The sequence below is a fragment of the Cinclus cinclus genome, chromosome 4, assembly GCF_963662255.1.
Source record: "Cinclus cinclus chromosome 4, bCinCin1.1, whole genome shotgun sequence".
NCBI classification, from domain to species: domain Eukaryota; kingdom Metazoa; phylum Chordata; class Aves; order Passeriformes; family Cinclidae; genus Cinclus; species Cinclus cinclus.
Genome location: NC_085049.1, coordinates 42814960 through 42830164, shown reverse-complemented (window position 1 = coordinate 42830164; position 15205 = coordinate 42814960). Strand labels below are relative to the sequence as shown.

At 36.1% G+C, this 15205-nt stretch overlaps 1 protein-coding gene across 7 annotated transcripts in view; it reads right to left on the bottom strand.

Annotated features, from left to right (window-relative positions):
* MON2 (MON2 homolog, regulator of endosome-to-Golgi trafficking) overlaps positions 1-15205 on the bottom strand; it is a 65571-nt gene that overhangs the window by 38670 nt on the left and 11696 nt on the right. For 6 of the 7 annotated variants that reach the window (XR_009933157.1, XM_062491967.1, XM_062491969.1 and 3 more), the window contains exons 2-11: positions 13694-13757; positions 10410-10537; positions 9498-9629; positions 7964-8093; positions 7343-7440; positions 5968-6093; positions 5012-5206; positions 4200-4324; positions 3673-3812; positions 914-1067 (exon numbers count right to left, since the gene is read on the bottom strand). Coding sequence is in view for 6 of the 7 variants with exons in the window: in XM_062491967.1 (XP_062347951.1) it covers positions 914-1067; positions 3673-3812; positions 4200-4324; positions 5012-5206; positions 5968-6093; positions 7343-7440; positions 7964-8093; positions 9498-9629; positions 10410-10537; positions 13694-13757 (1292 nt within the window). In the remaining variant the exon portion in view is untranslated. The other variant, XM_062491972.1, reaches the window with a different exon arrangement.

Genomic DNA, 15205 nt, shown 5'->3' with positions numbered 1-15205 from the left:
TAGAGGTAGCTGACCAAATTAAAAATTTGTATTCCCTGAGAACAGGTGGTAAACTAAAACAAAATTCACGTCCACTGCTGGAATAAAAAGTCAACATATACACATTAACTACTGAAATCTGAAGATGATTTTTCTTTTTTCTGCATCTCAAAGACAGATAAAGGAGCTCCTACCCTAAAAATATTGAGATCCAGGCTATCTGCAGATTTCACTGAATTTTAGTAAGCCAAAATTTTATGATGGTACATTGGGTTTGGAAGCACTTGTCCCTCAACGGTCCTGACTGACGTGAAAAAAAATTGCAATATTTAAAATTTAACATAGTATTTCCAGCTTTCAACCCAGAACACCATCTTCATTGTACAAAGTCATGACAAAATAATTTGCCATTCTAAGGAGCATTCAGAATCCAGCCTTGGTATATAGATCAATATATTGTTTGAAATGACAACCAGACCAGTATCTACCACAATATCCTACTCAATAAAAACTGTAAACACAGTAGAGTTGGTGTGGGAAAGCTGTTTTTCATACCCACTGATGTCCTGTTTGCTTAATGCCCTTCACATCTGCCATTACAAACTGCAGCAACATGTATTCCAAAATTGTTCTATACTACAGGGAGGCCTAAAAGTGAAAGAGTTAATACAGATAATAAGGTAAGAAAACAAAATCCAACTGATGCTAAAGCCACAGGGGACATTCCAATCAGAATCCAGGTCATGCAGAAAAAACAGTAAAATGACCAGAACACCTCATGGCACCAACAAAGAGAAAATCCTTAACAGACTTCACTGCCAGTGAAACAAAAACCTCAACATTCACTAGTTAAAAAAAAAAAAAATCTTTACATCATCAAATTCAAATTAAAAAGACTTGCTGTACACATTTTCAAGAAACTAGAGGTACTCACTATGTAGCTTTAGCACTGCCTTGTATTGTTACATTCAGGATGGGTATCCAAGTGCCTCTGTACTCAAAGGCAGGTAATACAGTTGCACCTCCGCCCATTCCAAGCACTCCTGGGTTAGTTTGTGCTGAGCCAGTATTCCCTGATGCATTGCTTCCTGTTCACAAAAACAAAGTGATAAAATCAACCAACCACATATTTGTGATCAGCAAATATCCTTTTTCTACATTTAATTTTTGAGACACCAGGATTAATCTGATCAGTTCATAACAAAAATCAACAATAATAAACTATTTCTGAGCTCCCTCTGCTGTCCAAAAATATAATCTTATGTGCAATTCATTGATGCTAGCTGCCTAATTTCCAGTCAGAATGTAATGTTTTTGTGAAAAGTACAGCAACATTCATTACATTCTCTGAATTAATCAAATTTACACAGTCTTGACGAAACAATGTACGTTTTAGTAAAGAGTCAGACAGATACTTGAAAGTTAAGGATTATTTACATAGTTGTAGCAAGAACTCAGTAGCTAGAAAGTTTAATTATTTCAATAATAAACTTCCAAGATTTCAGAAATGCAAAAACCACAAGAAGAGAATCTACGAGAATGGCAATATTTGAATCTGTTCCATGCCAAAGTAGAATAAAACAAACCCCATCAGGCAAGAGCTGACAAGGTGCCAACCCAACAGCTAGGAAGGAACAAATTTTGGGTCCAACAGAGGAAGCCAAAAAATGCAGCTAAAATGACAAGGAATTATATATATATATATATATATATATACACACACACCTCCCTCATAGAGAAGGACATCTACACTTACTAAGAGCAGGTCCCACAAGTTCAGGTTCTCCCTGAAGAGACAATGGGGGGGGAGGCGGGGGGGGGGGGCGGGGAGAGAGCAGAGTCCCCAGGATGGCGACTCACAGTGTAATTGCCATTTTGGTGTGCTTGCTTTTAATATGTGGAGAATAAACTACTAATTTAGGCAATATGAATACACAGAAGCTTATGCATGCATTTTAACACAGTAACACTTAACAGACAAACAAAAATTCATGCTGCTAAACAACTGGTTAACCAAACACTGCCACTAACACAATTAGACTGATGTCATTTTCTGTGATCTGTCCAGTCACACACATGCAACTATTTCTGCATTAATCTAACTCATTAAAGTGGGTGGTAAACATTGTCCAGTATAATAAAGGTGACAAAGAACTTCAGTAGATGCAGCTTTCAACATCTACGAAACAGGTAGCCTGTTGCAAGACTGAGGCTCCAAAATCAGGTGTGTAAGGAGTGTAAGTTTCCAAAGCCAGGCTGAATAAGGCTTCGAGCAACCTAGTCTGTTGGAAGGTGTCCCTGCCCATGGCCAGGGGGCTGGAACTAGATCCTCTTGAAGGTCTCTTCCAACACAAGCCATTCTATGATTCCAAAAGACAGCCTGCTATGAGAAGACTGCTGTCATAACTCAGTTCAAGAATTACATTGCATTGTTCTGCTCTTTGCATGTCAAATATGGCCATAGGAGGAAAAAAGGCAGAAAAAGAAATGCTTGAGAAAGTGACATGAGAAACACTCACACAGAAAGAAGTGAAAAAGAAAAGAGAAAACAAACTGAAATAATTATTCAGAGAAATAGCAACACCACTAGAGGTATGACCCTACTGCAGTGCTGTTTCACTTGAGGCAAAATTTAGGTTTTCAGAATGAGTATTACAGAATGGCTTCTCATATGTGCATGTTAAGTGGTGAAAAGCATTTTTCTGATTTACTTTAAGATAATTAAGCTGACCTAGAAATACTACTAATAGAAATTTCTATCAGTTGCTGTACAGAGCACTATTGAACAACAGACACTGACAAAAATTTCCTCATGCTATCACTACTAACTCCAGCATGGGATTCCAGTTTCATGAGTGAACACTGAAAGGTGAGAGTCTAAACCTGAACTTTTCAATGTTTCTTAATTTAATAGTAGACATGATAGACAATGATTACATTTACTATGTGGCTTTTACATCTTTTAAGAAGGCATACCAAAAGACACCCTTACAAATTATTCTTATGTTGTTTGTTGCTGAGAACTCTGCTTCCAGAACTACAGAAAGAAGCAGAGAGCCTTAACCTGGGACATAAACACCTGCAAAGGCATTAACAAGACAACAATTTCTTCTTATTAAAATACAAATTACCTAGTGAAATGCCAAAACCCTGGCTGCAAAAAAAGACAATCAAGTTTAGTTGCAACACGCATCTGATTTCAGCTCACAAAGAAGACAGAGATCATTTATAAAACAAACATATTTCATTCTGCCTCTCAGCTCCCTCACTCCAGTTTTGGCCTGGAACATCCAAAAGAATTAGTGATTGTCTCCCACAAACACACACCACCTTACCCCTTAAATTTCTCGCTGCCATAAATGACATCCCCACACAAAGAGACACATTTTTTATAGTCAGAAACTAGAAATAACTCCATCAGAATTTCCCTTCGAAAAGTTGTGAAACAAGGAGCTTGGTCACTGCAGAAACAGGAACCAAGGCAGGAGCATTGCTCTGCTGACTGGGGTCTATGTCTTCCCCATATTACAAGTAGAAAAAAATCCCAGAGCCAAGAATACTAGTTAGTCTCAAGCTAGCTTTTCACCAAAATAAACACAGAAGTACAGAGCTGTACCAGAACTCAATCAAAATAAAATTAATTAGTACAAAAAATGATGGGAAAATAAAATTATAATAAGGACAATGCTTTACCAGTTTGGTTTGGTGTTGCTGATGTATTCCCTGCGCTCGGTACAAGAAACAGAGACTGGATAAAGGACCCCAGTGCATTCACAATATCGCGGAAAACTTTAGTGGAATGTTGCTTCATATCATATGACTGACAAAAAGACCTGGAAGGTATTTTATAAAACAGAAAGTATTTGACAAATTGGGGACTAAAACAATATTTTAACAGCAACTTCACCCCCACACACACTCTAAACTGTAGACTGAAAGCGCATTCTAACAGCAAATATTTAAGTAAACAGTAATATTTCATTTTAGGTAAATGTGCCTTTGACACTGCTAAGACATAGATATACTCAAATAACTACAATTAAGCCCTTCCTGGATAATAAGCATTGTCTAATGCATTACACAAAATTATCACAAAAAGAGCTTATTGCATTTAAGTTTCTATACATTTGCAATGTTTCAGGAAGCATCTTCCATTAGGGAAAAATAATCAAAATATATCTTAAACTTTATGTAAAAGCAAAAGCCAGTGTATGAAATACCTTAATAGCTGAGGCTGCACACAAAGCCTGTGAATAGATTCTACTGCAACAGCTCGTAACCACTGCGGTTTGTCTGCATCCAGAAATTTAACCAGCAATGACAGAAAGATTTCACATTCTGTCACCTAAAATATATAGTTTATAATAATTAAAAAAAAGAAAAGCCTACAAAATACCTTCTCAAAAAAAATTTCATCTCGGGAGTTCTACCACAGCAAGTTTTGTACAGATTCAAAAAAAAAAATCTCTGGAATAAGTATTTATTCAGAACTATGTAAAAACATAACATTTCTGACAAGCTAAAATCACATATGCAATTGGACTGAAGGAGTTAAATTCCTCACAGACACTGCAATAAAGGTCATATATTTGCTACAGTAGACAAATGAAAAATATATATTTTTAGCAAATACCCAAAACTCAGGACATAAGAACAGCTGAACGTATGTTTTTTACCTACATTCTGTCAATATCTTTAGCAACTCAAGTCAAAAGCCTCTTAGAAAGTATAAACAAGGCACAGTAATCATTATTATCTAAAGTGAGGCAAATAACAGAAGATCAAAAGGTTCCCAAAACCTGAAAGACAGTTAAATAAAGACAACACCTAATCTGCTATGAAATTCATGCCAATCCATGTTTAACAAAATCGCACATTTAGAATACATGTAAACACAAATAAACATAAGAGGAAAATAGTATTTAGACTTCTCTTCCCTCAGCAGACATCAACAGTTCCCAAGAACTAATCAATACTACTACTGATCGTAGAAAACCAAAATTTCATTAAGAAAATTTGAGCATATTCTTACCAGCAAACTGTAAAACTGTTTAATCAAAACAGAAACTACTCGCAGCAAACGCATACAGATGGGAAAGTACGGTTTTTCCACTGGTGCTGGGGAAGATGAGGTGGTGGAACCTTGCCTGAATTTGATATTTGGGGAGAAGAGCTTTATAACAAGAGGGCATACCCTTTCTTTAAGAAGGAAACTGAATTCCTGATGCTGAAAAGGAAAACAGAAAATATTATATGCAGATATTCCATAATTGTTACCAGTAGCTCTGATTATGCATCTTATTTACACTTGTAGTTACGATCAAGCAGTCCGAAATAATGTAAATCTTGGTATAAATTACAATCAGTTAATGAAAAGGCAGACACCATTGTAAAGCTACAAAAAAAAGTATGAAATTACAATGGTCAGGTCCATGCCAGGGACTCTTGTATTTTGCAAGTTGAAATAGACTGTTAATGTATCACTTATATATTTATAAATTCTTTAATTTGCCTACTGTCTGCTAGTAAAACACATTTCTACAGGATCATGGTGCATTTGTATGCAGTAGATATACGCAATTCACAATCTTGATTCTTACTTTACAAGTGGAGTAAGGTTAAAGCTTTTGTAGAATTAACAATTCTACAAATTTAGTTATAGAGCTGTCATAAATCAGGCAAGATAAGAAAATGCATCTCTGGAGGAGATATAAACAGCAAAACCAGAAGTGAAAGAGAGTAAAATGAACAGCTCTACAAAATGCATAAACATAAATAAAACATATACATAAATAAAGTGTTTGGGAATAGAAAAACACTCAGAAAGCATAGGGAACTTTTCTACTAAACACCCCCCCCCCATACGTAAAAGCTACAAGTCCTTCAGGAAAACAATATTAATGTTAAATTACAAATGATTTAATGAAGTTCAGATTTTACTACCTATGTGAGTAAAAGTCTTCCTGTTTTCATCCAAGAACTACTCACTTGCAAAAACACTTGTGGAAAATCATTGAGGACCGACTCAAGAAGTTCAAGGCCAAATGTCCGTGTCATTTCTGTCATACCCACGAGCCAATAGGGAGCATCAGCATTAACTAACTGACAAAGATCCTTAGAAAGAAACATAGTAACATTGACATTCTCTGTACAGTCCAGTACCAAGAAGGTTTGCCAAGTACATAATGAAATATACACGCTCTCCTCTTCTGTGAGTAATTTTCTGATTACAACATAATTTTTCTTTAAATACTTTTCAGTTAAAAAGCATAGAAAATGTTTAAGATAAATTTTACATTTTGCTGGTATCCTTGTAGCATGTGTGTTCATTCCTACTTCCAAAAGTATCTCAAGACCAGGGAATTTGCTAAGTCAAGAAGATTTTTATTGGTGTGATTAATGCAACTACTCCTTTACATTACATACTTGCCTTTAATGCCCAATACCAACCACAAGAAACAGGACTTGAACTACAGTTGCAGCATTTTGCTCTGTACTCGGCCTGGCTGAGATGGAGTTAATTTTCCTCACAGCAGCTTACAGTGCTGAGCTTTGCATTGGTAGCTAGAAATGTGCTGATAACACATCAGTGTCTGGGCTACATCTGAATAGCACCAGCACAGACTCAGTTCTGTCTCTCAAGATTTCCCCCTTACTGCCACCAAGGGGCTGGTCAAGATCCTGCGGTGGGAAGGACACAAAAAATGTCCAAAAATGTGATCCCAAATGAGTCAAAGAGATATTCCATACCTCAGTTATAGAACCTAAGAAATGGAAAAGGAAGGGAGCCATGCGTTCGTTATTTACAATATTTGGCTTTGGGAGCAACCAGTGTGCACTCTGAAGCCCTGCTTCCCAGGAAATGGATGATCATTGCTTGCTCATGCACATGCAAACTTATGCTTTTGCTTTAGTAAACTGCCTTATCTCAAGCTATGAAATGATTTCCATCTTATTTTCTCTCCCCATCCAGCTGAGACAGGGAGTGGCAGAGCAGCTTGGTGGGTACTTGGGAGTCCAGCCACAGTAAACCCGCCACAGGCTCACAGAAATAAAAATCTTGAATTCAATGCGGACACATATTCTTAGCTATTGTTTAAGATTTATAGTATAACATTTTCCAAGGCCAGAATTTAATGCGGACACATATGCTTAGCTATTGTTTAAGATTTATAGTATAACATTTTCCAAGGCCACTCTGTCTTCATTTTCCCATCTTTCCCCTGTGATGCATCATATCACCAATTAGAATAAATCGCATAAGAAAGCCCAAGGCTCTGGTTAAGGACATTGCAATTTCTTGAAGAGATGTAGAAGCACGTAATCTTAACTGCAAATATATAAATATACGTTCCCCAACTACCTGAAAAAGCATATATGCATCCTTAGCACATGGCTTCAGTGTACTGACAGATCTTCTATTACTGTTCCCTTGAACTGCAGCTGGCTGGTCAACAGCATCTGTGCAAAAAAACCCACAGTTTTGTGAACAAAGGAACTGCTAAAAATCAAGTACGCGTTAAGTGTTCTTACAAGAATATTCTATAAGAATGGCCAGGTAATTCTTCTGCAACTTATCATGTCTATAAAAATAAACATTTGATTGACTACCTAAAATCATCACTACCAAGCACTACTTTCCAATATTCTCTTCAAAACTACTACTGCCATGTATTTCCCACTCAGTAATCTATGGTATCTGCACCATAAATGACACCTTCACCTCAAATCCCTTCACAGTACTAACAGTTCTCACAGCTTGGAATAAAAAACCAAAAAACACTAGGTTTTATATACTGACACAATGGCAAAGGACCTCATCTCCTTTAACTACAAATAAGCGTATAAAACACAGTTAAAATTAATGATGTGACTTTTTTATAGCATCTACAGACATTTTATTACTTCTTCATCTGAAAGAGAAGTCCGATACGTGTCAAAAATGCAGGGAAATAAAAGCAAGCTGAGTAAGCAGTATGCTCACCTTTGTATCGTTCATCTTCAGCAACCACTCTCTCAAACACGACAGTAACTACCTGCCGCACTGTAGCTGCCGCAGTGTTATTTGTGATATTATCTTTTGTGAAGTGCAATCGAAAGCAAAGTACAATTGCCTGAAAGGGAAAGAACCAGAAAAAATAGCACCTTACAACAACACATTTCATTTTTTAGCTAAGAGTCAAGACGGTTGATAGACTGACGAATGCTTTCTTCTGCAGTTTGTCAAAAGGTTGTCCAAAAGAAAATTTTAAATTTGAAGAACCAGAATACATTTTATGGATTACCCTAGCCAAAACTCTCTTTAGTAATCCTTCCCAAAGGCAATCAAAAGTGGTATTAACTGAACACATTACAATGTGCCAATAAAATTACAGTCATCATACAGAGAGTACACAGTAATCATTATAGAATCACAGAACAACTTATATGAATATTAATGCTGAAAGGACATTAGGATGTAAGGTTAATCACAGAAAGCTAAAATGTCATTCCTTTCCTACACTGAATCATAATACTTTCACAAGCATATTGCCTTGACTGCTATTATTCCTAAGATGTGCATTTCAAAGTGGCGTTGTGCTGGCAATGATTTTTTCCCATTGGACTGTTATTACCTCTAACTCATAGTTTAATACTTACCTGGTTTATAATGAATTTTGAAATTTAACATCTCTATGTGTAGAGAAACCTGTGTTTCCTGTTTTTCTGTCCATATACTGTGCTCTTATACTTTCAAAAGCCTCAATCACACCCGGCCATAGTGCTATATGCTGTGATTCTGAATTTTCTTTTGCCTCTTTTTCATGTCTATGATTTGTGGACTCTACTCAGATGATATTGCTACCTTAAGTTTAAAATCCTTCAACAAGCTTGACTGAAGCACAAATACGCAATACATGTCTGGCTGAAACCAATTTGCTACAATGTAACCTAGTAGAGAAACTTACTAAGCAGTTTCACAGTTCATAGATGGGTAAACAACGTTGCTTCTTCAAAGAGAAGTATCTCATAAATTAAATTAAAACGGACTGGCTCCTTATTTTTTGTTGTAGTTGAAACATAATATCCAAAATGTTTCATATTTAAAACTACAACCAAAATTATTACAGAAAGAGCAGTAACTGCACTGTTTTCAAAGAAGATTTAAGACAGGGTGGAAGGCAGCTTCTTTTAACATTTTCTCCATTAGTGAGAGTTTGCACTGTGCTATGTGCTCTGATTCCAGTTCAAAAACACACAACAAATTTAACAGATGAGGATAGGCATTAGCTCAGTGTTTTTATTTCAAGCTCCTATTAAGTCCAAAATGTATTATTGTGGAGGAATTACAAAACACATGGAAAAGGAAGCTAAAAGAAACCCTGTTCTCAGAGCCTAGTCATAAAGACAACAGGGGCACAACAGAATGAAGAAAGCCCCTCCCTCGTTCATTGTTTTCATATGCTTCATATGTAAAATTTCCCTATTTTTCCTCTTGGATATTTTAAATTCTATGGTTGACAACAACAAATTCTTACCTTGGACAATGCTTCATCATGCACAACTGTATTGGTTGTTAAAAGCACAAGAACTGTCTGGAGCAATTTAAGTTCTTCAAGACTGTTCTCCATTAGTTGCCAAAGCATATTAATAATGTTTCCTGCTGCAGCCTACAAAGAAATAATTTTTTGTCACCTATTACAATATTTATTTACTGGTATATCGTGTACATATGTAAGAATATCACAATCATGAAGGCATATCATAAGTAAATGTGCCTGCTTGTCTATACCATAGGACTACATTGAGAATATAAAGCCAATTTCATTGTCACAAGCTTCCCAAAGTATTTTTAAAAAAGCAGACAACAGAAATGTCTTAATATGCAGTACAGATTAAAGCCTGTACTTAATTTTCTACTTGGAAATATGGAAGACACAGTAAAAATATATTTTACCCTCAGAATTCGCTCATATGAGAGAAAACAGTGTAATTTTACATTACACAAGCACAACTGAAGGTATATTTTAACAGCATTATTTGCATCAACTTCCTAACACACTATATATGCAGCATATAATGTATCATGACATTCATTGCTGCAGAAAATGCACATCTATTTTACCTTATTTTTTAAAATGTGAGTACATTTTGTGGATGCACAAGGCTCATTACGTGTTCAGTTTCTGCAGGGCAAGAATATGAACTAAATGAGTTTGTTTCAATTTTCATGAATTTCCTTCCAGAGGTTACAAATACTAGCTCACCTTTTTTTTTTTATGGTGTAAAAGGTTTTCTTTTAAATTACTGAAAAACAACTATGAAAAAATACTTTGTGGACTATGGTCATTGCAATATAAAGAGCCTCCTAAAACAACTCATACACCTTCCATTTGAGATCTGTACTTCTCACTCTGAAATATTTATTTTTGCATAAAGATCAATCTTACCTCTGAAACAACTTCATGAGACATGAGCCTCTGTATGGCTGCTAGACATAGCTGAGTGATCTTTGGTTCTTTTGTTCCACAACCCATCAGAAAAGGCTGAACCACCTCTGAGCTGTTCTCTTTCAATGCTTTCAACGAGAAATATGGAAGCAGTCAATGTTTAATATCTTGAAAAACACAGTGCAAAAATTGTTAATCACACCTACTAACAAAAAGCAACCACCTGTCTTAGAAATTCAAGATTTACATGTGGACCACAGGGAAAAGCCAAGTGAAGACAGACACTGGGCTGACACAGCTCCCTTCCACATCACCCTGGCCAAAGCTCAAATTCCAAGCACCTTCTCCCTTACACACTCAACTGACTTTCCAAATTCAAAACATAGGAGCCTATGTGGTTGGCAAGGCAGTGTAAGGTTCTGCCAACCCCAGAGCTTTCCCTGGCCTTGCCACAGGAACTAGTCTCAGGATGGAAGTCCTGCTCTGCTTCACCTCAGCACTTGATGCAGGAGCAACACAGTGTGGCACAGAGCAACATTCCAAAGCACAGGGCAGGAAGGGGAAGAGCAAACTGCCACCGGCAAAACAGGAGGAGAAAGAGACTGATATCAACACACAGTCCAGTTTCATCAGCCACTTCAGAGCCAGTGCAGGCTCTATGTCCAGTTGACATTTCTGAACTGCCACTAAATTCTAACCATCAAGCAGAAAAAATCAAGCAAGAGATACCAAAAAAACATTTATCCTTAACACGAGACTCAAGATAGTTCTAAATGGCAATATCACATGAGTTAATAAATAACAAGACAAAGAATAAATTCAGCCTTTTACAATACTTTATTTTATAATCCATTAAAAGCAACAATCTTACAACAGAATCTATGTAAGTATTTTTAATTTATGAAGCTGAAAAGTTAATGTTTTGTAGATCTGCTTTGGTACCCATCTAGATTTATAGGAACCAGGCACATGGAGTGATTCTTGAGGCTTTCCTGTTCAGAGGATCTGGAGCTAAACTTTGATGATCCCTTCCAACTCAGAATACTCCATAATCTCATGATTCTGTGATTGTATTAGCTTCAGTCTTAAAATGCACAATAAATTTATTCTTGTCAGGTCTGCCTCCATTTTGCTATCAATTTATGGCAGAATATATTGAACAATAAATCCATCTTACTGAACCATAACAAATGAGAAGTTTTTGGAAAGTATAACTCACCTGTTCATTTCATGAGCAAGATTCTAATTCTGATCTTTTAGAAGAACTCCTAAACCATAAGTTTTTGCACATCTCAAAGCCACATGGAAATAATTTCTCAAATTTATCTCCTGTGATTGAAGGCTTTCTCCTCCTCTGGAATTCCTCATTCTTATAAATAAATAATAAAGTATGTGCATACTGCCAATAATGAAGACTTTGAAACAGCTCAACTTAACTTCTCCAAGAGAAAGAAACAAGTTAGATCCATGATCTCTACATTTTGGCAGGTTAAATATATCCCACCAAAAATAACCAAGATTATAAGCCTGCATCTATTTTCCCAAAAAATATAATTCTACACAATTAAATGCTTCAAGAAATCATAAGAGCAGCTTATTCAAAACAATCTGATACTGTTGTTCTTATCTGTGATAGTGAAATGACAGTTTACATCAAAATATTTCAAAAATCATATCCTGATCAAAATATTTATTTGTATTACTAGAATATCTTGTAGATGTTCCTAAATCATCTAGGAGTCAAAAAGCATCCACTAGGTTTAACAATTACAAAATGCTACATTGGAAAATGGAGCATTTTGCAGCTTTATTATTACTAAAGTATCTCTATTACTTTTCTTCAGATTTTAAGTATTAGATAGATGATCTCTTGACACTAATTTATGTACAAGATTAGCTTATAATTAATACCTCAAAAAATACAAGAGTTCATAAAGAACTGAGTCTGTTTAATGACATTATGCTTTAACACTGGAATGTTAGGATAATGCACAGGCGAAGAACATTCTCCTAGTACAAAACTGTGAAACAGAGGAGGAAAAAGTTATTATCCTATTAGGAAAGATTAATCAAAATAACTATGAGGACCTGCTGGTTTCCCAAACCTCTTAATAACAAATCAGTGCAAATTTTTTTTGTGAATTAAATAAATACTAAGTACATTCTAGCTTAAATTTTCCAAAAGAAAATTATTTTTACAAATTTACCAACTATGAGAAAGTGTTCCCTCAAAAAGATGAAAGCAAAGACTGCCCATCCACAACTAAATTTAATGATTGTTTCTATATCTTCCATTTGAAAACCAAAAAACAGAGAATTTTGCAGGATTAGAAACTACCTTTCTAAAATACTAACTTGTTTATGCAGTAATATGTTGACAGCTTCCCAAATGGCTAACTACTGCTTTCCCTTTTTCATTTGTGCATTTTGATATAGCTGACATTACCTGGCATACTTTTCCCACTATATCAGCATTCATGACAGCAGTAAAAACAAAGAAAATAAACAAAATAAAAAAGAGGCATTAAAGTGAAATACTGAGGAGTGGGTCTGTTAATTCAAATAATCCTAGAAAATGCCTCCTTAACAATATCGGATTTACATCAGAACAAGATATGGTTTTGCAGCTATTCCACTGGACCTTCCAAACAATCTAGCATTTCAAGGATTTTGACTACATCTGGGGTAGACACTCAAATATTAATGCAGGGACATTCAAACCCAGCCAAGGGTTTTACCAGCAGCCGGCAAGAAGCCAACTTTATAAAGTTGAAGACAGTCAAGAAATAGTTTTAAGCACTTACAAAGCTGCAGCTCACAAGATATGTCCCGTTCCTCAAGACATTGGAATGACTTAAATTGAATGATCTTGTCTCAGATGAAGATGGATTTTTGCCTGCCAGTTACAAGTCCCCAAAGGCTGGACTAATACATAGATGTGGATCATTCTGCAGAACTCCACACAGGGCACTCAACCACAGCAACTAAAACACTGAGAATGTAGGGTCTAAGTATTTCATGCTATTTTTCTAAGTGGACAATTACTTTTGTAGAGCATCAACTGAAAATGGAGCACTCCCTCAGCATCCTAATAGCACTAACAAGAGACAAGTAGTGTTAAAAAACCTCTATGCTACTGGATTTTTTTGCTAGGTGCCCAAACGTATCAACAATATAGCACACACTAGAAGACATGTAGTACTATTAGCCATATCCAAGACATCATCTTAACACTTTGGTCTGTAACTTGGCTTCATTTTTCCTATTGCACAGCAAATAATTACCTGCCAAAATATCTGTGTTTCGTGCAGCTATTGTTTTCACTTTTATTATTCCTGATTCAGCAGCCTGGAAGAAAAGAAAGCAAGTAGTTTAGGTACTATATCATACATCAATATCTGCAAAAGAAATAAAAAATATTGTAGATAAATAAAAAAGTATAGTCACAGAGCACGAAATGTGTTTGCAGTGGTTTCTGCCAGCAGAGCTAATGCAAAAGTGAAAATTTTGTAGCTGCTGGAATGCCTTTCTAGAATTCCACAGGAGGGGTTATATTCAGAATTTTTAGAAATTATGATTCTCATTGTATTACTTTCCAGTCTTATGAATGCAAAAAAATATCACTACCAAGCATAAACACTGTTATACAGTCTCTATACAGTTTCAAACTACAAGTATAACAATGAAACCCATCTTCCCGAGGATTTTGACTCCCTAATGTCCTATACAAATTATCCTCAGGGCAATGCTACAAAGGTGACTTTGTAACAACACTCTCTGTTCTTTCCAGCGTGCCATACAGTGCACAGCACCAGTTCCTCCCCTTTCCCTACAGGTCTGACTTGGCAGAGCAGCAGCATCGCCCTCTCTCACACACACTCCTTCAGCAGGGCCGGGGCTGCAGGCCAGGGGACACATGGGCACTGCGTGGCCAGGTGACAAAAAGGACTGCCCAGCCCAGCCAGGACATCGCACAGTGTCCCCAGGGAGCAGCAACTCCCTCTTCAATGCCCACAAACGCTTCCCTGAAGAAAATGCTCAAGTCGTGTTCTCTAATGGAAATCAAGCCAAACTGGTAACATTGAAGCTTTGCATTTCAAGACTGATTTCTGAAAGCTTTGTGTACAAAACACAGAAGATATATTGTACACTGTGCCTTTCCATTTTTAAATTTCATTAATACACTATAAGCCTCTGGAAAGAATTAATTAATCAAAATAAATGCAACAGATTTTCCCAAATGACTGGATTCCTACTGCTAGAAATACTCTCCTGCAAATTTGAAAACACACTTGTTCTTCTATTCCAGCTTTGTATTTCTGTGCGCTTTCCACACTAAACATTTCTATTTTTCCTCTGATACTAATATTTAAAGATGTGTACTGTCACCACATAAAACAGATTAGGGAAGCAGAGAAGCAGTGACAGCAGAAATATGAAAATTATAGTGCATGAAATTTTACCAAGTATTAATATTCCCTCTCTGTCAGAACAGTATTCCAGTAAGATTTCACAGAAAGTCAGGCTAAGGGGACTGTATAAATTCACAAATCAATATTTTAATTAAGAGTTGATATACATATTTCTCAAAACAGCTAAATGAGAAGTGCAAAGCTGAGGCTTTTTTTGTTTGTTTGGTTTTTAAAAAAATAATTTATTTCCCAAAACAACAGACTAAACACTGCCTTAAAATCCTGGAGAGTTATTTAAGTTTTTCTGAACACAGTTTTCTATTTTAAAAATAAAGTCAATAATATCCACAGTCTGAATAACAATACAGCATGCGCAAATGAACA